Raw genomic sequence first — 25,218 nt, 5'->3', positions numbered from 1 at the left:
ATCTATATTTATGAATAAGTGAGAGCAATTTATTTTAAAAGCAATGGATGGAGCTTTCTCACTTAAATAGTTACTAATAATTTCATTAAATTATGGCACAGGCTGCTTAAATAACTAAAGGAGAACAAGGGGAAAGGAAGGGAGGTATGAAAATGACAGCAGGTATTGAGTTTGCTTCCTTCCTGGTTCTGATAGGCTTCAATCCTTAAATATCTGTGTTAAAAGAAATATGTTCCCATTTAAAAAGTATCTTCCTTTATTCCACATATGCTTTAAAATATTTATTGAGCAGAGGAGAAGGAAGGGAGGTAAAAAGATGACACAGATGATGATTCAACAATTTTCTTCCAAGTTCTGGTGGACTTCAAACTTTAAATGTCTGTACAAAAGAAAAATAAATGCCCTCATTTTAAAGGTATCTTCCTTTACTCTGAATATTCTTTTACACATAGACATATTGAGTATTTGTTTCTTAACTATGCTTAACCACAGATCACAATTTAAAAACATGTTCTCTGATAATATCAATAATTGATTAGGAAGAATTATGAGTAATATTGGAAACCATCATTTCACCATGTATATGGCTATCAAATTACATAGCTTTTGAAATGTACTAATATATAAAGATTTTAGAGGCCTTTTCATTTTTCTATAATACAAATTGCTCTATTTCTACACATAAAGAGAAAGTAGCACAGATATTAATGATTTGAAATCGTATTTGTAACAAAAGTAAATTTCTATTTATTCCATTTTTAAAAATTTTCTCAAACAAACAAAATTACCTATGTGGCTAGATCTTTGATTCTCCACCAGGTGCTGATGGGGAAATCTGTTGTAATTTTTTTTGTTCCATCTGCTGTACAACCTAGTGAATGAAAAAAGAATGTCTTAAAAGTAAGTATTATTTGATTTTCTCTGCTATGGATGACCTTTGCCAAAGCACAACAAACTAATTAAAAATTGTTTTCCAAAATGAGATATTCATATTCTAAAATTTAGGGCAGTCAACAATGCCATTTAAAAAATACTAAAATTTAAATATAACATCTAATTGAAATATTATAGTACCAAAACAGAGGCATGTAGCAAAGACCCTAGAATCCTTTTCAATGCCACAAGCATTTTACAGAATACCACCTGATGGTATTCCAGCTTCTGAGCCTCAAGTTGGTCATGCTGACGTTGTAGGTCTTCTTTTTGTTTCTGAAGCTCATCTGCCTTTTTCTTAAGTTTACTTTCTTGTACAGAGATAAGATTTTCATATTCCTTCAGTTCTTCCTCTGTGAAGAACTGTTGATGGTCCAATGTCTAAAAGACAAAAAAAATGAGAAAAGAATAACCTTAGAAATAAAACAAAAAGCTCTGATTCAGCTTTCAAATTCTGTGATTAACAAAGTACAAAAGAATATCTATAGTATTATATCTTTGGGGTAAGAAAGAAGGGGAAAAAGAAAATACATACTTATATTTATCCGGGCAAAAAGTATGACAGGAAGGAAAAATCCAGAAACTACTGAGACTGGTTATTGGTCCATGAATCAAGGTAAATTGGAAGTGGTCAAACAGGACATGGCAAAAGAAAACATCGACATTTTAGGAATCAGTGAACCTAAATGGACTGGAATGGACAAATTTAATTCAGATGACCATTATATCTACTACTGTGGGCAAGAATCCCTTAGAAGAAATGGAATACCCTCATAGTCAACAAAAGAGTTTGAAATGCAGTACTTGGGTGCAATCTCAAAAACAACAGAATGATCTCTGTTCATTTCCAAGGCAAACCATTCAATATCACAGTAATCCAAGTCTATGCCCCAACCAGTAATGCTGAAGAAGCTGAAGTTGAACGGTTCTATGAAGACCTACAAGACCTTCTACAACTAACACCTAGAAAAGACGTCCTTCTCATCACAGGAGACTGGAATGCAAAAGTAGGAAGTCAAGAGATACCTGGAGTAATAGGAATATTTAGCCTTGGAGTACAAAATGAAGCAGGGCAAAGGCTAACAGAGTTTTGCCAAGAGAACGCACTGGTCAAAGCAAACACCCTCTTCCAACAACACAAGAGAAGACTCTACACATGGACATTACCAGATGATCAATACCAAAATCAGATTGATTATATTCCTCAAAGCCAAAGATGGAGAAGCTCTGTACAGTCAGTAAAAACAAGACCAGGATCTGACTGTGGCTCAGACCATGATTCCTTATTGCAAAATTCAGACTTAAATTGAAGAAAGTAGGGGAAACCACTAGACCATTCAGGTATGACCTAAATCAAATCCCTTACGATTATACAGTGGAAGTGATAAATAGATTCAAGGGATTAGATTGCCTGAAAAACTATGGACAGAGGTTTGTGACACTGTACAGGAGACAGGGATCATGACCATCTCCAAAAAAAGAAATGTAAAAAGGCAAAATGGTTGTCTGAGGAGGCCTTACAAATAGCTGAGAAAAGAAAAGAACTTAAAGGCAAAGGAGAAAAGGAAAGATATACCCATTTGAATGCAGAGTTCCAAAGAATAGCAAGGAGAGGTAAGAAATAGATGAAAACAATAGAATGGGAAAGACTAGAGATCTCTTCAAGAAAATTAGAGATACCAAGGGAACACGTCATGCAAAGATGGGCACAATAAAGGACAGAAATGGTATGGACCTAACATAAGGAGAAGATATTAAGACTAGGTGGCAACAATACACAAAAAACTATACAAAAAAGATCTTCATAACCCAGATAAACACGATGGTGTGATCACACCTAGAGCCAGGCATCCTGAAATGCGAAGTCAAGTGGGCCTTAAGAAGCATCACTACAAACAAAGCTAGTGGAGGTGATGGAATTCCTATTGAGCTATTTTAAATCCTAAAAGAGGATGCTGTTAAAGAACCACACTCAATATGTCAGCAAATTTGGAAAACTCAGTAGTAGCCACAGGACTGGAAAAGGTCAGTTTTCATTCTAATAGCAATGCCAAAGAATGTTCAAATTATCACACACAATTGCACTCATCTCACAGGCTAGCAAAGTAATGCTCAAAATTCTCCAAGTGAGGCTTCAACAGTATGTGAACTATGAACTTAAAGATGTTCAGGCTGTATTTAGAAAAGGCAGAGGAACCAGAGATCAAATTGCCCACATCAGTTGGATTATCAAAAAAGCAAGAGTTCCAGAAAAACATCTATTTCTGCTTTATTGATCATGCTAAAGCCTTTGACTGTGTGGATCACAATAAACTGTGGAAAATTCTGAAAGAGATGGGAATACCAGACCATTACCTGCCTCCTGAGAAATCTGTATGCAGGTCAAGAAGCAACAGTTAGAACTGGGACATGGAACAACAGATTCCAACAGGGTTTCAAATTGGAAAAGGATTACGTCAAGGCTGTATATTGTCACCCTGCTTATTTAACTTATATGCAGAGTACATTATGCGAAATGCCAGGCTGAATGAAGCACAAGCTGGAATCAAGATTGCCAGGAGAAATATCAGTAACCTCAGATTCACAGATGATACCAGCCTTGGGGCAGAAAGTGAAGAACTAAAGAACCTCTTGATGAAAGTGAAAGAGGAGAGTGAAAAAGTTGGCTTAAAGCTCAACATTCAGAAAACTAAGATCATGGCATCCGGTCCCATCACTTCATGACAAATAGATGGGGAAACAGTGGAAACAGTGGCTAACTTTATTTTTGGGAGGCTCCAAAATCACTACAGATGGTGACTGCAGCCATGAAATTAAAGGACACTTACTCCTTGGGAGCAAAGTTATGACCAACCTAGACAGCATATTCAAAAGCAGAGACATTACTTTGCCAACAAAGGTCCGTCTCGTCAAGGCTATGGTTTTTCTAGTAGTTGTGTATGGAGTTGGACTATAAAGAAAGCTGAGAGCTGAAGAACTGATGCTTTTGAACTGTGGTGTTGGAGAAGACTCCTGAGAGTCCCTTGGACTGCAATGACCCCAAACCAGTCAATCCTAAAGGAAATCAGTCCTGAACATTCATTGGAAGGACTGATGCTGAAGTTGAAACTCCAATACTTTGGTCACCTGATGCGAAGAACTGACTCATTGGAAAAGACCTTGATGCTGGGAAAGACTGAAGGCAGGAGGAGAAGAGGACCACAGGGGATGAGATCATTGGATGGCATTACCAACTCAATGGACATGAGTTTGAGCAAGCTCCAGGGGTTGGTGATGAACAGGGAAGCCTGGCATGCTACAGTCCATGGGGTTGCAAAGAATTAGACAGGATGAACAACTGAACTGAACTGAATGAGATTGGTTACCTACAGAATAAATAGAGAACTGGGTGGTAAGGACAAAGAAAATCATACTTCTTTGAATAAATCTTTTTTGCACAGATGTGATTGCTGGTAATATGTCAGTGTTTCACATGCTCAATAAATAAATAAAATTCATAAAGACAGAAAACTTTTCCATATTGAATACAAATAGAAACAAATAAATAATATTTTTAAGTGAACAAAATATTTCACAGAAGGGGGAGGGGAAAAAAACAACTAATCCAAGAAACTTGTGATCACAGTATTTAGACTATATGCACTTAGGCTAAAACAATGACAAAAAATGTAAACAAATATTAAAGTCTGGTTTTTCAGAGATATTGATTAGCAAGTCTGAAACTCTTTGTAAATCCTATGATTGAAGAAATAAGTAAATATTATTCCCATCAAAAACCTTACAAATATTCCCTTGGTCCTGGTAATACTACATTGAGAATCAATTTTATAAAATAATCCTGAACACAAAAAACTTTATATAAAAATGTGTTAATAGCAGCACTGTCTTTTTAAGTAACAATAAAAGACTGGAAATAACCTAAATGTCTAACACTCAGAAAACAGTTAAGTACCTCCAAAGTTATTAAAACAATGCTCACCAATACTTTTGATATGATGTTGAATGATTCTTTTTTAAGGATTCTGGCACTGGATTAGACAAGTTACTTTTCATATTACCAAAGGTAAAATAGTAATTTTACATTCAGAAAACCTGGATGACACCACCTTAACCAAATAATCAAAGTTAACCTAGCCAGTTATGGAAATAATCAGCAGCCTATGCTTCTTGACATGATGCCTTTAACATCAGTGATATTCCTACCAAAAGTAGGAATCATAAAGAAAACAGCAGACAAATTCAAACTGAGGGTCATTCCACATAATAACTGGTCTGTACTTTTTAGAAATATCAGTTACTTCATGACTTCGCTGATGGCTCAGAAGGTAAAGCATCTGTCTACAATGCAGGAGACCTGGATTCGATCCCTGGGTCGGGAAGTTCCCTGGAGAAGGAAAAGGCAACCCACTCCAGTACTCTTGTCTAGCAAATCCCATGGACAGAGGAGCCTGGTGTCCATGGGTCGCAAAGAGTCGGACACGACTGAGCAACTTCACTTCACTTCACTTCATGCAAATAGAGGGAGAAAAAGAGGGAGGTAGTGACAGATTTCCTCTTCTTGGGCTCTAAAATCACTGCGGATAGTGAATGCAACCATGAAATCGAAGACATTTGCATCTTGGCAGGAAAGTTATAACAAACCTAGATAGTGTGTTGAAAAGGAGAGACATTACTCCTCCAACAAAGGTCTGTATAGTAAGGCTATGGTCTTCCCAGTGGTCACATACGGCTGTGACAGCTGGACTGTAAAAAAGGCAAAGTGCCAAAGAATTGGTACCTCTGAACTGTGGTGCTGGAGGAGACTCCTGAGAATCCCTTGGACAGCAAGGAGATCAAACTAGTCAATCTTAAGAGAAATCAACCCTGAATACTCGTTGGCAGGACTGATGCTGAAGCTGAAACTCCAGTATTTTGGTCATCTGGTGGGAACAACTGATTCATTGGGAAAGTCCTTGATGCTTGGAAAGATTGAGGGCAGAAGGAGAAGAGGGTATTGGAGGATGAGATGGCTGGATGGCATCACCAATGCAATGGACATGAACTTGGGCAAACTTCGGGAGATGGTGAGGGACACAGAGGCCTGGCGTGCTGCAGCCCATGGGGTCACAAAGTCGGACCCAACTGGGTGACTGAACAACTTTTTAGAAATATCAATGCTATGAGATACAAAGACTCAGAAACTTTCAGATTCACTAGAAAGACAGTGCAACTAAATCCAATGCATGATCCTGGATTTTCCTTTGTGAAGGACAATACAGGGAAAATTGACAAATATCTCGACAAAATCTAGAGATGAGAGAATAGTATTGTGTGTAGCATTGATAATCTTACTGTGATTATATAAGATATTTCTTTGCAGAAAAAACACCCTCAAGTATTTAAGGTTAAAGCAGCATCATGCAGAACTCTCAAAACAAAAAGGTGTTCAGGAATTCCTTGTTTATTCTTGCAGCTTTTTTTGTAAATCTGAAATTAAGTCAACGTGAAAAAGGTATGTAATTATCTATTGATCCAGTTCAAGGGAATTCATGTTCAAATAATCTGAACATTCTTCTTCTTCACCCATGTCCAGAAATAGTTCAAATGTTAGACAAAAACTTAAAACCAACAAAGAAGCTGATTTTTTTAGTTTCAAACTAAGATGGCCAACTGTCCCAATTTGTCCAAGACCATCCAGGTTAAAACGCTGAAAAGTTACACATCCTGGGAAACTCCTCAATCCAAGGTAAACCAGGACAGTTGTCACCTTATTTCAAACTAACTAAAAAGGTAATTGTATTTTATATAGGAAAAGACAATGTTCTCCTTTCAGTCTACTTTGGTTGGTATCTCTCGACCATTCTTTTCAAGACGTGTCTGCACTCATACACAGTAAACTGTAATATAAATTCAAATACCTTTGGTGGGGAGCAATTTGGCAGCTATGTTTAGAAACTAAAACCTGCTCATAAAACTTGAGAAAAGTTCTATTCCTAGGAATTAATCTTAGGGAAATCATCACAGATGCCCCAAAATACATGAACAAATGGATAGTTATCACAATGTTATTTATCACAGCAAAAAAAAAAAAGTCTAAAACCTGGAAGAATGGCTATAAAAATTATGCTATCACACAACTGCATACTAAGTGGTCATTTTTTAAATCATGATTTTGAGACATGGCTTTGGAAATTTTTCATGAAATATCACTAAATTTTACAAAACAGAATTTCACAAAGTCATTTATATAGTATAAAGCCATTTAAAACATATATAGATATGAATTTATACATATATGTAAACGAAAAATGGGACAGACACTATTTATACACTGTATGCTATATATATGCATAATACTAAATACACAAAGGATTTCCAAACTTGCATAACACAATGCATAATTTGTGTCTACTTCTGGATGGTACAATTACATGTAACTTCCAATTCACTCTTTGAATGTATCCATATTTTTAATTTTCAAGAATGAACATTATTTTACACGTAAGTACAATTTTAAAAAGACTTCTAATTACATGCAATGTGATTATTAGTAGAGATCAGCTGCCACAGCTTTTCAAGAAATCGAGTTCATTATTTTATAGTGACATTTTATGTGAAAAGCCAAGATGGTATAACTATCCATGCAAACATAATGGCAAATAAAAGTTAAAAGGGAATAAACTGAAATAAATTTCTTGAACCATACATCCCATTTCAAGTAGGTTCTCTTACCTCCCAGCTATCCGGCTCTAAAAATTCCTTTTTTTCTGTAGCCTTTAAAAATTCATCTAGCGTCACCAATCGGTCTTTGTTAGTATCAACCTGATTAAAGGAAAATGTATATGGAAAATAAAATAACTCTTTCTCATTATTTAGACACTAGAAATTCTTCTAATAGATGCTGCTACATAAACATACAGCAATTAGCATTAGCCTAACATCCATAGAAACTGAGGAAAAAAAAACAGAACACTCAATATCATACTTGAATCAGAAAATAGATAACTTTCTCTTCTATATAATTCAAATTTGAAAATACCTGAAATCCCCAAAGATCACCAAGTTTGAGTCTGCTGATATGGCTGGTTAGACTAATATTATTTTCCTTCCTCCCTACACCATTTATAATTCCTTTTGAAGCTAAGTGCTTGGGCACTTAGTCCTCTTTCCAGAAAGAGGACTTTTTTAGGCAAGAATAAAGGAGTTTAAGTTAAATGCTCACAGCGTTTTTTTCCTAAAAACAAACAACTAACTAAATCAAAGATGAAGTTGACAACCTTTCCAAATCCTTTTCAGTGCCTCTTATAAACTATGGCAAATTCAGTTACAAAATTGAACTCTATGATGGCCAAAGAAATTCATTCGTTATGTAAGATGCCAGCACTCAACAGAAATCCCAGTTTACCATGAATAGCTCAAATATCAGGTGAAAAGCACTGAAGCAAAGCAGTGGGGCTTGGGGAATTCCCTGGTGGTCTAGCAGTTAGGACTCCACACTTTCACTGCCAAGGGTCTGGGTTCAAGCCATGGTCAGGGAACTAAGATCCCACAAGCTAATCACATAAGCTGTGCAGTACAAACAAAAACAAAAACCATGGGCTTAAGTTATCCTGTCTATGATAGTTCTTTGAGAGTTTTTAGCTTAATAACATGAACAAGAAATAAATATTTATTGTTATAAACCATTAAGGCATTGAGTTTTTAATTTCTTAGCAAAAATTAATTTTTTACTTCTAAAGAATGTTTTATAGCATTCTTTTATATGCAGAGCATCTTAATCTTTTAAAACACTTTAAAGTAGTTACAAAATAATTTTATTTACACTAAGGGAATATACTGACTTATAAATCAAAAATGCAAAATACAATTATATATCTATTCTGTATATTTGTTTTCCATTTAACAATAAGATTTATTGCAAGAACTTGAATCATCCACAGAAGTAACAGGTAAACATTTCAAACATACCTCATTCATTACATGTTCCCTCATTCTAAGCCTTTCTTCCTCCATTTCTACCATATCATCCTCTTCATTTTTGGGGTCATATACTTTCTCCAACTAAAAAGAAAATTTTAAAACCAACATAAAAGAAAGGAAGATAATAAAAGGAAAAAAGAGAGAGCAAAGCCACTGAATACTTAATGAACTCATTTACCTCTTTAGTAAATAGGGCTTCTAATTCTTGTTCATCTAGGAAGCCATCACTATTGACATCTAAAGTTTAAAAGTTACAAATGCAAAAACTGGTTTTAATGCCTTAGAAAATAGATAATTAAAGTACAACTAATTACAAGTGGTTTGCAAAAATATTACTTACATAAAGCAACAACATGCTACAGAAAAAGGTTTCTTTCTTTTTATGAAGCCTCCAATCAGTCCAACTGATAACAATTCACTACTTACTCATAATTCACCATAGTCATTGAGAAAAATACATGTTAACCAATTTTTCCCAAAATATAAAGCAATGTGCTTTAAGACTATATTTTAGTATTACAGCCTAATGTCTGTGAGATGCAACCTAGCTAGTCACAGAAATACCTTCACTTTACAGAGAAACTTGCAGGAAGTCATATAATGATTAAAAATAAAAGCAAGTATAAAGACAGCTACTGAACTAAAATATTTTATACTACAGACCAGTAATAAAGACTATTATACTACCCTTGAGAAAAACTCTAAAGATTTACTACCAATAGGACTCAACTAGAAAAGTTTAGCAGAAATCAATTAAGACTAAAGCATCTATTATTTTTCAAACAGAAGATATAAATATTAATATTTGTATCAACTCTGTTACCATGTAATTTGAAAAATGTCTTGGGGTCGAAGTCATTAGGATCCAATCCATCAGCCTCTTCCCACACTTCTTTAAGTTGATCTTTGCTTCCCTGTGAATCAATTTTTAAAAAAACACATAAGACAAACTGTAATCCATATATAGAGACTCAAATGCAAAATTGAAAAACTATAAAAAATTAACTCAAGATTTTAAGAACTAATAACATGATAAAATTCTACTATCTGGCACAAAGAACTATCTTCATTTAATTATGATTTTATATATATTTTGTTTTGTTTTAGTTAATTCATTTATTTTTAATTGAAGGATAATTGCTTTACAATATTGTGTTGGTTTCTGCCATACATCAACATGAATCAGCCATAGGTAAAGTCACAGTCCTTACTGGATGATTAACTTTAGGATGATTTTCATGTTTTTTCTTCATTTCTGCAAATTTAGATTCTTCTTCTTTTCTCTTTTCTTCACTCAGTGTTTTTAAATATTCTCTCCTTTCATGTTCCTTCATCATTTCATATTTTTTAAATTCTTCATGCCGAGCTTTATCGTAGTGTTCCAGATCACTTGTAGCCTATAAAGCAATATTTAAATTAAATAAGAAGATGTGCTTACAAATATGAATAAAATCTTCTTCCATATAGCATACTCTCTAACAGAAGGTAGTATTCAGTTCAGTTCAGTCGCTCAGTCGTGTCTGACTCTTTGCGACCCCATGAATTGCAGCACGCCAGGCCTCCCTGTCCATCACCAACTCCCGGAGTTCACCCAGACTCACGTCCATTGAGTCAGTGATGCCATCCAGCCATCTCATCCTCTGTCGTCCCCTTCTCCTCCTGCCCCCTATCCCTCCCAGCATCAGAGTCTACATACTCAACTTTTGTTTTAAATTCTACCCTTCTAATTCAGTCATTATTATTGTTAGAGATGGGCTTCCCAGGAGGCTCAGTGATAAAGAATCCATCTGCCAGTGTAAGAGACGCAGGTTCATGCTCTGGGTCGGGAAGATCCCCTAGAGAAGAAAACATCAACCCACTCCAGTATTCTTGCCTGGGAAATCCCACGGACAGAGGAGCCTGGAGGGCTACAGTGCATGGGCTCAAAAAGGAGTTGGACATGACTCAGCAACTAAACCAATCAACACTATCAGAGGTGTAGGCATTCAAAGAAGCTAAAAGTTCAAAGCTAGTTTCAACCTTAGAAAGTTCCACATAAGCAAGTAATATACAAATTTACTTTAAAAAGAAGAAAGAAGAGACTGTATCAAATCGGTATCATATAGAGAACTAGAATAGTTTCTAACAACTTAACTAAATGTAAGAATACCCAGACTAGAACATCTAGTCTGCTAACTCCATACAGTATAACACAGGAGGTCTACGAACTGCTATCTAAAATTCCTGAGGCCAGATATATTTCAATATCTTCAAGATTTTAGAAAAGATATGGCATATATGCAATATTATGTAACACTAATGAAGAGTATAAATAGATTAGTACTTCCTTATCAAAATCTATGAGTACTCATATTAAGTAAGCTAGGAAAAAAACTATAAACAGCCTTATTAGAATTCAAGCCAGGTGTCCATTTTTATAGTATTTTGGATTTTGGAATTGTTGGCAAGGGATTACATATCTGTATGTCCACATTATTATCTGTACTAATAAGGGTTATACTATCTCCCTTTAAAGATATTCTAGACAGTATATAAAAGTTATACTACCATTTCATGGAATTTGTCAAATTACAAAATCTCAAAGGTACAATAAAAACAATACATTTTGACAATTATTCTCACCGCTTTGATTAGCATATCTAAATCTGTAGATTCAAACTTGTCAGGATTCAGGTGGTTTAGATGATCAAATTGTTTTAGAAGAGCATGGTGGTCCATACCTGTATCTGAAAGAAAATGCGAAAACTGTAAACAATAAGCTACTAGAAGCTAGAATCATTAATATAAATGATACATAAGAATAAAAATTCATATTTTATAAGAAAATTTGACATTTTAGATTAAAGGTTAATTATTTTTTTAAGAATATTGCATACATTGTTATTCTAGGCAAAGATAATACCCCTGAATCTGGAATGGAATACAATTTAATGTGTGCATTTTAATGTTATTTCAAGAAAGACTAGTTGACTATCAGTGTAACTTCCAGTAAAATCTTTTTTCTTCTTTTTAATTTATTTTTTATTGAAGGATAATTGCTTTATAGAATTTTGTTGTTTTCTGTCAAACCTCAACATGAATCAGCCATGCTGCTGCTGCTGCTGCTAAGTCGCTTCAGTGGTGTCCAACTCTGTGCGACCCCATAGATGGCAGCCCACCAGGCTCCACCGTCCCTGGGATTCTCCAGGCAAGAACACTGGAGTGGGTTGCCATTTCCTTCTTCATGAATCAGCCATAGGTATATATATATATTCCCTCCCTTTTGAACCTCCCTCCCGTCTCCCTCCCCATCCCACCTCTCTAGGTTGATACAGAGCCCCTGTTTGACTTTCCTGAGCCACACAGCAAATTCCCATTGGCTATCTATTTTACTTATGGTAATGCAAGTTTCCATGTTACTCTTTCCATACATCTCACCCTCTCCTCCCCTTTCCCCATGTCCCAAATATCCATCAACAGGGTTCTGGTAAATAAATTATGATATATCTATATAATGGAAATATATGCAGCTGCTAAAAAAAAAAAAGATGGTCTCTGCATATTAATACAGAAAGATCTCCAAAATATATTATTAAAGGAAAAATACATGGCAGAAAATGTATATTGTATATATTGTTTGCATAAAAAGAGAGGAAAAATGAGAACTTTCATTTGTATTTGATTATGTATGAGTAAAGAAACTCAGGAAGGATGGTATTAGGGGGCAGTGGAAACTAATAATGTACAAAACTATCCAGGAACTTTCTTATACTCTCTTGTTTTAGGCCATATGAATCTATTGCCTACCTTAAAAATTACACCCCCCCAATCCCTGTGGCTCAGCTGGTAAAGAATCCACCCGCAATGCAGGAGACCTGGGTTCGATCCCTGGGTTGGGAAGATCCCCTGGAGAAGGGAAAGGCTACCCACTCAAGTATTCTGGCCTGGAGAACTCCATGGCCTGTATAGTCCATGGGGTCGCAAAGAATCAGAAATGACTGAGCGACGTTCACTTTCAAATTAAGCCCTTCTTCAAATTATCAGAAATTTTAACTCATAAATTGTGAATCAAGGAGAAAATATTTATAACCTTTCTAAGGATGTAAGTCAGTTTACTTTAGATAATGAAATCTAGCCCCTGTTTTGGAATAAAGAAAACATTGCCAAGATTAAGGAGATGGAAGTTGTCTAAATGCAAAGAAATCTCAAACCACCTTAAGCCTGGCTTCAAGGACAGAATTGCCTTGTGTGTCTGACTACAGGAAGTAGGATGGTATGAGTTAATTTACCTCTCACTGATGTCCTTAGTTTCAGGATAATGAGTATTTGGTACTTGTTTTCTAAGTCTATTCACCAGCAGAGAGTTTACCCTCTACACTGAAGTGAAGTGAAGAAGTGAAGCGAAGTCGCTTAGTCATGTCTGACTCTTTGCAACCCCATGGACTGTAGCCTACCAGGCTCCTCCATCCACAGGATTTTCCAGGCAAGAGTATTGGAGTGGGTTGCCATTTCGTTCCCTAGAGGATCTTCCCGACCCAGACGTCGAACCCCGGTCTCCCACATTGTAGGAAGATGCTTTACCGTCTGAGCCACAAGGGGTCGCCAACCTCCAGGACCTAATGCCTGATGATCTGAGGTGGGATGAATGAATGAATGAAAATCGCTCAGTCGTGTCCAACTCTTTACAACCCCATGGACTACACAGCCCATGGAATTCTTCAGGCCAGAATACTGGAGTGGGTAGCCTTTCCCTTCTCCAGGGATCTGAGGTGGAGGCAATGTAATAATAATAGAAATATAGTATACAGTAAATGTAATGCACTTGAATCATCCTGAAACCATCCCCACCACCTCCAGTCTATGGAAAAACTGTCTTCCACGAAACTGGTCCTTGGTACCAAAAAGTTTGGGAACCACTGCCCTACACAATCGGAGAAGGCAATGGTACCCCACTCCAATACTCTTGCCCGGAAAATCCCATGGACAGAGGAGCCTGGTAGGCTGCAGTCCATGGGGTCGCTAAGAGTCGGACATGACTGAGCAACTTCACTTTCACTTTTCACTTTTCACTTTCACACATTGGAGAAGGAAATGGCAACCCACTCCAGTGTTCTTGCCTGGAGAATCCCAGGACAGAGGAGCCTGGTGGGCTTCCGTCTATGGGGTCGCACAGAGTCGGACACGACTGTAATGACTTAGCAGCAGCAGCTCCACACAATTTCTCCAATATGACCCACTGACCAGAGGTACATGTTTAAAATGCATATTACTTATCCCCAGAATCAGCATATATAGAGGTGAGATTCAGTAATTTGTGTTTTTAAACTAGCTTCCCAGGTGATTTTTATGCAACTGGAGTTTAAAAACTGATACTCTGCCCTTAGTAAATATTCAGATATTTATTGATGACAATGAACCACCCAGATAACCAACCTATACAGGCATATTATAAGGATACAGGAGGCAGCTTGTAGGGTATCTCACTTGCCAAATCTGGCCCCTGGGTTTTGATTCATAATTAGAAAGGCCATTCCAAGACAATAAGGGAATTCATTTATGTTGTCAACTTTGCTTTTATGGTTTTATTTTCTACACTTAAATCTTTGATTTACATAAGCACTTATCCTGATATATATGAGATATAAATCTAACTATACCTTTTTCCAAATGGCTATCCAACTCTATTAAGACCACTTATCTCACTAATGAGATACCACCATAGCACATGAAATTCCATATGTATTTAATTTTATTTCTGGAATTTTTATTTTGTTTCACTGGTCCTTCTACTTACATGACAAAATTATAGAATTCTAATGTCTGATGCTCAGTGATATGTTTTGATATCTAATATAACAAGTCCTTCTTCTTTGTTCTTCTTAAGAGGCATATTGCTTTTCTTGTTTGTTTTCCTTTTCATATGAATTTTAAAATTAATTTGGCCAGTACCAGGGGGAAAATGTACATCTTTTTTATTTGGATCATGTTAAATTTATAAATTAACCTAGGAAGAATTGACATGTTTATAATACTGAGTTTTGTATCAGAAAAATGCTATGTCTTTCTTGTTTTTTCAAGTCTACTTTTGTGTCTTTCAGGAGCATTTTCAAGTTTTTATCTGTAAGTCTTTCATATCTCTTAATAGGTTTATTTTGGGTATTTTATTTTTGTTGGTATTGTGCAATAGTCTTCTTTTCCATTACATCTGCTAACTGGCTGTTGTTTGCACATATGAAAAAACACTGATTTCTATATATTGCTTGTGTGCATGCTAAGTTGTTTCAGTCGGATCCAACTCTTTGAGACCCTATGGACCATAGACCACCAGGCTTCTCTGTTCATGGGATTCTCCAGGCAAGAATATTGGAGTGGGTTGCCATTCCCTCCTCCAGGGGATCTTCCCTACACAGGGATTAAATTCGTGTCTCTTACATCTCCTGCATTGGCAGGAGGGTTCTTTACCACTAGCACCACCTGGGAAGCCCTCTGTATATTGTTTAACTTGCTGAATTTTCCTGTTGTATATACTAAGTTCTTCAGACAATTACATTGAGTTTTCCAAGTGTCTATTATCTGCAAATAGAGATGATTTTATTGCCTACTTTCCATTTACTTCACCTCCAATTTTTTCATTTGTATAATTGATTAGTACCCTCCAATACAATATTAATTAGTAGTGGTGACACAGTGAGCATTGTTTTGTTTCTGATTTTAGTTAAAATACATATTTGTGTTTCTCCAATAAGTATGTGTAGCTGAGCTGGACATACGTGATCGTGTTACAGAAGTATCTATTGATTACTACTTTATGACTTAAAAAAAATTAATTAGATGTGTTAATTCTTGTCAAATGCCTTTTCTGAATATATGGAGGTGATCGTATGAACTTTCTTTGAGATAGCTTCACATTTCAAAAACTCTGTTTCTTAGCTGTATAATCTCCTCATAGTCTAAATTAGAATATGGGAAGATAAATAGGCAGAGCCAGAGGAGTTTTAGGGCAGTGAAACTATTCTGTATGGTACTATAATGGTAGATACATGTCATCATAAATTCACGTGGACCCATAAACTGTACAACCCCAAGAGTGAAATATAAACTATGGATTTGGGGGTACCATGATGTGTCAGTGTAGGTTCATCAGTTGTTGGGAGATGTTGGTATTGGGGTAGGCTGTGAACGTTGGGGGACAGGAGGTATATGGGAAATATCCGTACCTTCCCCTCAATCTTGCTACGAACCTTCTATTCTACCAAAAATAATTATCTTAATTTTTTTTTAAAAATTGAGGAGAATTCCCTAGTAGTCCAGTGTTTTAGAGTCCACACTTTCAATGCAGGGAACCCAAGTTCGATCCTTGGTCAGGGAACTAGATCCCACGTGCCACAGTGAAGTTCAAAGATACCCCATGCCACAACTGAGACCAGGCACAGCCAAAGAAATGCATAAATAGATAAATATAATTTTTTTTAAATACAAACTTGAAAGGTTTATTCCAATTAATTATTTGTCCTTTGACTTTGCAAGTTCTTTTGTCACCAAAAAATTTTTTCTTCCTGTATCTACACATATAATAATTTATAATATTAGATTTCCTAAAAAGTTAATCTTGCATTCCTAAAATAAATCCACTTGCTATGACAGAGTATTCTTTTAATATCCAATAATTTTGGTTTTGGCATCAATACATGATAAGAGTGTGGAAGTTTCCTTCTTCATCTGTGCTCTGGAATACTTTAAATAGCACTGACAATCTGCCCCCTAATGGTTTAGTGGAATTGCCTTTGGTATTGTCTGAACCTGGTGTTTTTGTGGAGCTAACTCTGACAATTTTTCTATTTCATCTATGGAAATTATTCTAATTAGTTTCTCTCCCCTACTTTCTTTTGGTCTCCCTTGATGTTATTTTTCCTCTTTAAAGCAATGGCTTAATTCATTATTTTTCATTCTTCCTTTTTTGATATAATTATTTAAGGGCAATCATTTTGATTTTTGAATGACATTTTAAAAATTAAGAGAAGCCAAATCAATTCTAACATTAAATTTTGACTAAAGGAACATGGTCTGTAAACTGACCTCAAAACCAAATATTGGAATTTTCTGACCTTTTCTTTAGTACTTACCTTGAAAAGAATCTAATTTAGCTTTAATCAGCATTCTTAACCTTGCCACTTCTTGCCTTTTCAGTTCATCAAGTTTTGTCCTCACATGATGACTTACTAAATCCAGTTCTTTGCTTAGCCTCCCACTCTGTTAACAAAAATGATAAATTAATGTTATCTATTCCATTGGATTTTTATATAAGATACAATATATCTAAAATAGGGTTATGATAAAATAGTGATAAATGCTTTGACTCATTGAGATAAATTTGATATTACAAACAACATTTCTTTCAGAAGAAATTCAGTTTTTAACTCTAAATTAAGGCATCTAAAAGCCATAATTAAAGCAAAAACAAGAAACTCAAAAAGTAACTTAAATTATAAAATGGTACAGCCACTTTGGAAAACAATTTGACAGTTCCTCAAAAAGTTAAACACTGAGTTACCATATGATCCTGCAAATACATTCCTAGATATATACCTAAAGAGTAGAAACATATGTTCACGTAAAGTCTTAAATATGAATGTTCACAGCAGCAATTTCACACTAAAAAAAGTAGAAATAACCCAATTTATCAGTCCGTCAACTGATAAATTGATAAAATATGGAATAGCCATATAATGGAATATATCAATACATGCTACAATATGCTGAACATTGAAACCACTATGCTAAGTCAAAGAAGCCAGGCACAAAAGGCCAAATTTTGTATAATTCCACTCATATGAAATGTCCAGAACAGGCAAAACCACAGAGATACAAATTAGATTAATGTTGGCCAGGGGCTGAGGAGAGGAAAGGGGGAGAGATTGCTTAATGGATACAGGGTTTCATTTTAGAGGAAACAAAAATGTTCTAAAATTAGATAGTGGTGATAGTTATATAACTCTGTACATGTATCAAAACCACTGCATTGTACACTTTAAAGGGGCAAATTTTATGGTATATTAATTATATTTTGATAAAGCTTTTTAAAGTAACATAGCTTCCTTAAGCTTTAGTCATCCCATATATTAAAAACTTATCAAAATTCATCTTTTTTGGTTGTCTCCTTTGATTACTTTTTTCATAGATGAATATATACATGCTTCAAAATTTAAGAAACAAAATAGTTAGTGGTTTACTTTCTCTTGTTATAAATGCATTTGCAATCATAAACTGCAAGTCTAACTAGCAATCGGGCACACAAACCCTTCAGGATTGAGTCAAGGGGGCCTGCTGAGGAAGGGAAGGTAAAGAAACTCCACAAGAGAGACCAAGAAAGAATGTTCAGAGTGGGGAAAGGAGACCAAGAGAATAGTCTGCTACAGAAGAAAAAGAGTAGTATATTTCAAGGAGAGATGGTCACTATTATTGATAAAACAACAGTTCTCAAGCAGAAGCACCAACATCACTTGGGAACCTCAGATCCGCAGGCCCTAGACTTACTGAATCATAAAGTTGGGAGGTGGGGCCCAGAAATCCGTTTTAACAATTTAAAATTTTGAGAACCACTGAGATAAAATAAAGGAGTCTAGTAAGAAGAGGAATAGAATGTGTGCATTAGATCTGGCAATGAAGAAGTCATGACATCCTTCACAAAAGCACACTCAGGGAAGCGGCACAGGTATTGCCATGATCCTCCCAGTTAGCAATGTTTGGTAAGGGAAGAAATGCAGTATGAATCTCCTTTCAAAATGCTTAGCTGAAAAGGAAAGGACAACTTCTAACTTTTTTCCCAGTTTTTCCTGAGAAAAGAGGAATTGCCTAGCTGTTTGTAATGATTCTCTTGGGTTAGGTTTTGTCGTCTAGTTTTACTCATTTCTTTTTCATTAAATAACTGTTTAACTCACTCCATTTTGTCTCCCCCCCTTACCCGATACAACCCCATAAAGAAAAGGACCTGACTGTGAAAGGGAGACAGTTATAAAAGTATTCCCATACCAAATAAGACAAGCTAGTTGCCTTCCCTTCCCTGGTTATCTCTATATAGCAACTCCCATTATCCACATTTTTGTTAGCCCTCAAATAATGCTCTTAGTCCTAACTGAAGTATTGTAGATAAGAGACACTGAAAGCTCTATATTAGATATCATTCATCCCAGGAAATTAGTTCCATAGCTCAAATAAATTTTTCAAGGAAACACAAGATTATTCAGGAGATTGTGGGTATTATCTAAGTGAAATAAGTCAGGCAGAGAAAGAAAAAATGCTGCCTGACGTATGTGGAATCTAAAAAAACAGAACAAACCAACTAAACCAAACGAAAAACAGACACATGCAGAGAATAAATTGGTGGTTGCCAGAGTGGAGGGAGGCTGGGGAAGAAATGAAATGGGTGAAGAGGGGTCAAGAGGTACAAACTCCCAGATGTAAAATAAATAAGCCATGGGGATATAACATACTACATGGGGTGTGCAGTCAATAATATTGTATTAATTTTGTGTGGTGACAGATGGTTACTAGACCTATTGTGGTAACTATTTCCCAAAGTATACAAATGTCAAATCACTATGTCCTAAACATTAAACTAATATAATACCATATGTCAAATATATGTCAATTAAAAAAAAAAAAGGTTATTCTAAAATAAAATAGAGATAATTCAAGGGAATTATTGGCATAAGGCTGTTACCATTCTCCCAGAAATGTTCACAGCTTCCAAGAGGAAAGCTGTGAACTAAAAGCCACACACAGGCTCTGATAGTAGCCACAACCTTATGCACGTCAGACTTTCAAAAGGGGCCCAGAGCAGGGACAGAAACTAAAATAAGAAGGATGCTTGATCCAGAATGTTTCCTTCAAACAAAGTTCACTAATTCTGATTTTAGAAACAGCTGAGACAATTTTTTAGGAAAGTTAAAAACAGATAAAAATAACATAAGCAAACCAATAAAACTATCTTGAGAGATATAACTGAAAGTTTAAAATTAAATCATTGGATTTTTTTTTTTTTACTTCTGACTCTAAGATAAACCAAATTAAATGGATTCATTACCCTTCAAGGATGGGCTTCCCTAGTGGCTCAGATGGTAAAGAATCTCCCTGCAAGGCAAGAGACCCAGGTTCAATCCCTGGGTCAGGAAGATCCTCTGGAGAAGGAATGGCAACCCACTCCAGTATTCTTGCCTGGAGAATCCCTTGGACAGAGGAGTCTGGCGGGCTACTGTCCATGGGGTCACAAAGAGTCGGACACAACTGAGAGACTACACTTTCACTTTCACCCTTCAAGGATGGGCTTTTAAAGAATCTCTCATGTCAGATCTTGTTTTTTACAATCTCTTTTCTTTATTATGAGTACTAAGGAGAGGTCTAGGACTAAGATAATGTCTAATAAATGGACTAAGATAATGTCCAATAAATGCTTCTTAGGATAGAGGCAAATTAAACCTCCCCTATTGAGATAAGATATGGGCCATGACATCTTCTATTAATCTGGATCTGATTAAACACCAGAACTAAACTTATTCTAAACCTTTGAATAGCTTCCTGCTGGCCTCCCATCATGTTTTGAGTCTCTTACCATGATGTACAAGACCCTCTGTCATCTAGCCCATGATGCCTTCCAAGCTCATCTTTAGGCCAATCATGGCCTCCACTTCCCAGGCTAGCTTCCAGAAACATTTCCTACTCCCAGGTTTCTATATGTCTCCTGCACCTTGGCCTGGGATGCCTCCCAGTCTTTCTCCTTTTCTCAGCCACATCTTCAAGAAATAGACATAATCTCTAGGAAGAAAGATGACCCACATTCCCCCACTGCTTTATACTGAATTAGGTGTCCAATCTTATATCTCCAAAATACTTTATACACTTATCATATATTCATTGTAGTAATCTTTTTCTTGGTATTAGTCTCCCTTGAGTTAAGGGCTGCAAATGAGACTCATCTTTGTAATCCCAATACTTAGCTCAGTGTCTGGCATGCTTAAATATTTGTCAAACAATTATTTAATTACATTTACCTTTATTTCCTCTATGTCTGCTTTCTGGAGCTTTTCTCTGAAATGACTATCTGTTTCCAGCACATCAATCACTTGCTTGAGGTATTCATCATAATAAAGTCCAGTATCCTTCAAATTAAGAAACAAACAATAACTCTTCTGAAAGTTTTTCCTTCCCTGTATCTAAAGATCTCAATCCTAAAAAACAAAACAAACAAAAAAATGTCTAGAAATATGGTATTGAGACAAACCTACTTTGACAGTTTGGGCAGTCAAAGTTAAAAAACTATTTCTCAAATGAAGAATGTTATATCAGAACCAATGTCATGTTTTACTCCTATGTAAAAGCCAATTTTCTATACCACTTAGACAATGTAGACTTAACCAATAATATTAAAATTATTGAGTTTACCCCATTGTTACCTGTCTCGTTCATTGTTATCTGTCTCTTCTCTGAACATAATGTTTTCTTGGCTGGTTATCTCCATCTTGGAAATGTATTATGGTTAATTCTCTTATATACTATCTAATATACTAATTAGATATATGTATCTAATATAACTACATTAAATAAATTTTTTCTCATATTAAACAACAACATATTCATTATACTTTTTACTACTTTTTGAAAAATAGTTCCTAAATTTCCAATTTTATAAATAATAAATTTAGTTAAAGTTCTTCCCACAAGGTTATCTTTGTCATTTCACTTACTGGTGGTTCTATCTTTGCACTGTCCACAGGCTGAGTAGTTTTCACTTTTGTCTTGTCTATGTCTATAGGCACAGATTCAAGAGCAGGAAGCGCACACGTAACCAGGAGCAAACAGCACTGTGGAAGGATGGTCCTCCACTTCATCTGAAAGAAAGGTACAATTATATTAAGGTTCTGAAAAAACATTGTCAAACTATATATATATATACCACATTATCACATTAATACCACATTAATAATACCACCATTAATAATATAATATACTCAACTTTAGGGAGCTTCATTCTAGGAATTAAAATTTCTAGGAATTCTAGAATTCTAAGAAAGGGGTTAAGAATACATTATAACATCAAAAATAATGCTTAAAATAGATCACTAAAGAAAATCAGGAAAGAAATGCTTTTCAGCTAAGATTAAAAAGACAAGTAAACAAAATTTTAAAGTTTAAACTGCTTATATAAGAAAACATTTGGTTAATTTAAAAAGTTTCAAATAAAGATGGTAATGAGGAACTCTATTTTTAAAAAAATAAACAGCCCAAGTTTAAGAAAGGGAGAAGGGAAAACTATATATTTTTTCTCAATTAAAATACAAAAGAGCCAAAATTACTTCTGGATATGATATTTAAATTAGCTTTGATCTAATTTTGAAAGTAATTTGCTCTATGAACATAAATTGATTTAAAAAGACAAATAACTGACTACAAATATTCTCTTAACCTTACCAGACATTATTTTATCATAGCCAATGTTGTTCAGTCGTTAAACCATGTCCGACTCTTTGTGACCCCATGGACTGCAGCATGCCAGGTTTCCTCATCCTTCACTATCTCCCGGAGTTTGATCAAACTCATGGCCATTAAGTTGGTGATGCCATCCAACCATCTCATCCTCTGCTGCCCTCTTCTCCTCTCACATATGACAAAGTTCTTTTTGGTCATTAATTTTTCAAATAAATAGGTCAATAAAATATCAAGCAGGATGTAACAGGGTTGAAGCAAAAGAGTAACAACTAGTGCTGGTCCCACAATATTATTCAAATCTTGGGGATCCCTGGTGTTCCAGTAGTTAAGAATCCACCTTGCAAGGCAGGGGACATCAGTTCAATCCCTGGTCCAGGAAGATCCAACATGCCACTGGGCAACGAAGCCTATGTGCCACAACTCCTGAGCCCATGTGCTGCAGCTACTGAAGCCTGTATGCCTAGAGCCCGTGCCCGCAACAAGACAGCCACAATAATGAGAAGTCCAAGCGCCACAACTGGAGATAACCCCCGCTCTCCACAGCTAGAGAAAGCCTGCACATAGCAACCAAGAGCCAGTGCAGCCAAAAATAAATAAGTAAATCTTTAAAAGAAATACATTGTTCAAATCTTGCTTATTAATTTTCTACTTCATAAGGATATTTGTAGCTCTAATTCTACTACAAGAATTAGAATGAATGAAAAGCTCATACTTAATTTATTTGATATACATAGACTGATAACAGGATCTAAGTAAAAAATAATGGTCTGACCATCAATCTGGAATATGCATTATTTAATTCAGAGACTTCCAAACTTAGCTGACCATGGACTTAATTTTTTAAGTAACATGTCTTTATCCACAGAACACAGTTTGGGAGAATACACTGCCTCATTTTCACCACAACCCTAGGTAGGATATAGCAGTGACTCATTTTACAGATGAAGAAATTTTTAATGGAAATAATTCACCCACACAGCATTGTCTTGAATTAACAAAATCACTAGAATTCACATTTTAGTGCTATTTCTAGTATATCAAAATTTTTAGCATCATTATTGAGATACAATTCACTTGCCAGAAAATTCTCCCATTTAAGGTACAGGATTTGTCTATTCTATAAAGATGCTACTCAAAGTTTAGTTCTCAAACTTAAAGGATAAAATTATCTGGGAGCTTGTTGGAAATGCAAATTCTCAGGTTGCATCCAACACTTCTAGAGTCAGAATCTCTGGGGTGGGACCCTGGAATCTGCTTTAACAAACATTCCAAGTGATCCTTACATAAGTATACTCAAGTCCAAGACTCACTCTTCTCTAGGACACTAGTCCTTCAACACGACTGTTGTGAGTAAATGTTACTTATAATGAAATGTTGGAGAGATACTGGCTCAATGTAGTTAAATATGTTCCCATCTTCGTAAGACTTTGAGGACTTGTGACGGGCTACTCAGTGTTAGGAATCTCTAACAGAAGGATGATTTGTTTTTCCACAGAATCTTTTCCTGGCCATGAATCACCTCCTCTTCTCACAACGATTTTTTATGATAACAAAGGTTTATTTCTCATTCATGCTTCATGCCCACTATAGGTATATGTTTTGCCTTTGTTCTTTTGAGATATAATTTACATGCTATAAAACTTATCCTTTCCAAACACACAATTCAGTGGTTTTTAGTATATTCCAAAGGCTGTGCAATTATCAACATAATCCAATTTTAGAACATTTTCATCATACCAAAAAGAAACCACATACCTATTAGCAGTCATTCCCCATTCCCTCTATTCTCTCAGTCTGTGGCAACCACAAATCTACTTTCAGTCTATATAGATTTGCCTACTCTGGACATTTTATATAAATGGAATCATATAACATATGGCCTTTTCTGTATCTGGCTTTTTTCATTTAGCATTATGCTAAATGTTGTAACATGTTGTAACATGAATCAGCACTTCATTTTTTTTTTTTTTTACAGCTGAATAGATATTCTACTGTATGGATATTCTACATTTTATCAGTTCATCAGTTGATGAAAATTTGGGTTATTTCTGCTTTCTTTTTTTAATTAAAGATTACAATAAACGGTCTCCTTTTTTGTTTTTGCTTTAAAATTTTATTTATTTTTTGGTCACATTCAGTCTTTGCTGCTACGAGTGGGCTTTCTCTAGTTGCAGGGAGTGGGGGCTACTCTTCATTGTGGTGCACGGGCTTCTCATTGTGGTGGCTTCCCCTGCTGCGGGGCACAGGTTCTAGGCTCCAGGGCTCAGAAGTTGCAGCTCTCAGGCCCTAGAGCATGGGCTTAGTAGTTGTGCCACACAGGTTTAGTTGCTCCACAGCATGTGGAATCTTCCCAGACCAGGAATCGAGCTCATGTCTCCTGTACTGGCAGGCAGATTCTTAGCTACTGCACCACCAGGGAAGTCCTACTTGTACTTTTTTTGGCTAGTATGAATAATACTACTATGAATATTTATGTTCCAGTTACTGTGTTTGATGCAGCAACTTGAATTCTTTTTGTTGTATATCTAGGAGGAGAATTGCTAGATCAATTCTGTAACTCCATTTATAATTTCTTGAGGAACTGCCAAACTGTTTTCCATGGCAGCTAGATCTTTTCCCACTACCACCAGCACTACATAAGGGCTCCAATTTCTACATCCTTACTAACACACGCTATTTATTGTCTATCTTTTATTATAGCCAACCTACTGGGTGTGAAGCAGTATCTTATTGTGAGTTTGTTTTATTGGCTACTGATGTTGACCATCTTTTCAAGTGTTTATTAGCTATACCTTTTACCTTTTAAAAAACTAATTTAAAAAGTGTGAGTTAGTTTTTTTTTAATTCTGAATTGAAATTTTTGTT

The 25,218-nt window shown here is 35.7% G+C and overlaps 1 protein-coding gene across 2 annotated transcripts in view; it reads right to left on the bottom strand.

The window, feature by feature from the left end:
- Positions 1–238: 238 nt before the first annotated feature.
- Positions 239–25,218, bottom strand: part of NUCB2 (nucleobindin 2) — a 40,233-nt gene continuing 15,253 nt past the window's right edge. Inside the window, exons 3-14 of one of the 2 annotated variants that reach the window (XM_027563399.1) lie at positions 21,612–21,755; positions 20,919–21,026; positions 16,995–17,121; positions 11,515–11,618; positions 10,104–10,289; positions 9,716–9,806; positions 9,071–9,129; positions 8,881–8,973; positions 7,645–7,734; positions 1,144–1,314; positions 789–871; positions 239–379 (exon numbers count right to left, since the gene is read on the bottom strand). In XM_027563399.1, the coding sequence (XP_027419200.1) occupies positions 797–871; positions 1,144–1,314; positions 7,645–7,734; positions 8,881–8,973; positions 9,071–9,129; positions 9,716–9,806; positions 10,104–10,289; positions 11,515–11,618; positions 16,995–17,121; positions 20,919–21,026; positions 21,612–21,755 (1,248 nt within the window). In that variant the 3' untranslated portion in view covers positions 239–379; positions 789–796. The remainder of the gene's footprint in view (positions 380–788; positions 872–1,143; positions 1,315–7,644; positions 7,735–8,880; positions 8,974–9,070; positions 9,130–9,715; positions 9,807–10,103; positions 10,290–11,514; positions 11,619–16,994; positions 17,122–20,918; positions 21,027–21,611; positions 21,756–25,218) is intronic. The other variant, XM_027563400.1, reaches the window with a different exon arrangement.

This window comes from Bos indicus x Bos taurus, chromosome 15, assembly GCF_003369695.1.
Source record: "Bos indicus x Bos taurus breed Angus x Brahman F1 hybrid chromosome 15, Bos_hybrid_MaternalHap_v2.0, whole genome shotgun sequence".
Lineage (NCBI taxonomy): Eukaryota > Metazoa > Chordata > Mammalia > Artiodactyla > Bovidae > Bos > Bos indicus x Bos taurus.
Note: the sequence above shows the minus strand (reverse complement) of the source record. Positions and strands in the feature narration are given on the sequence as shown.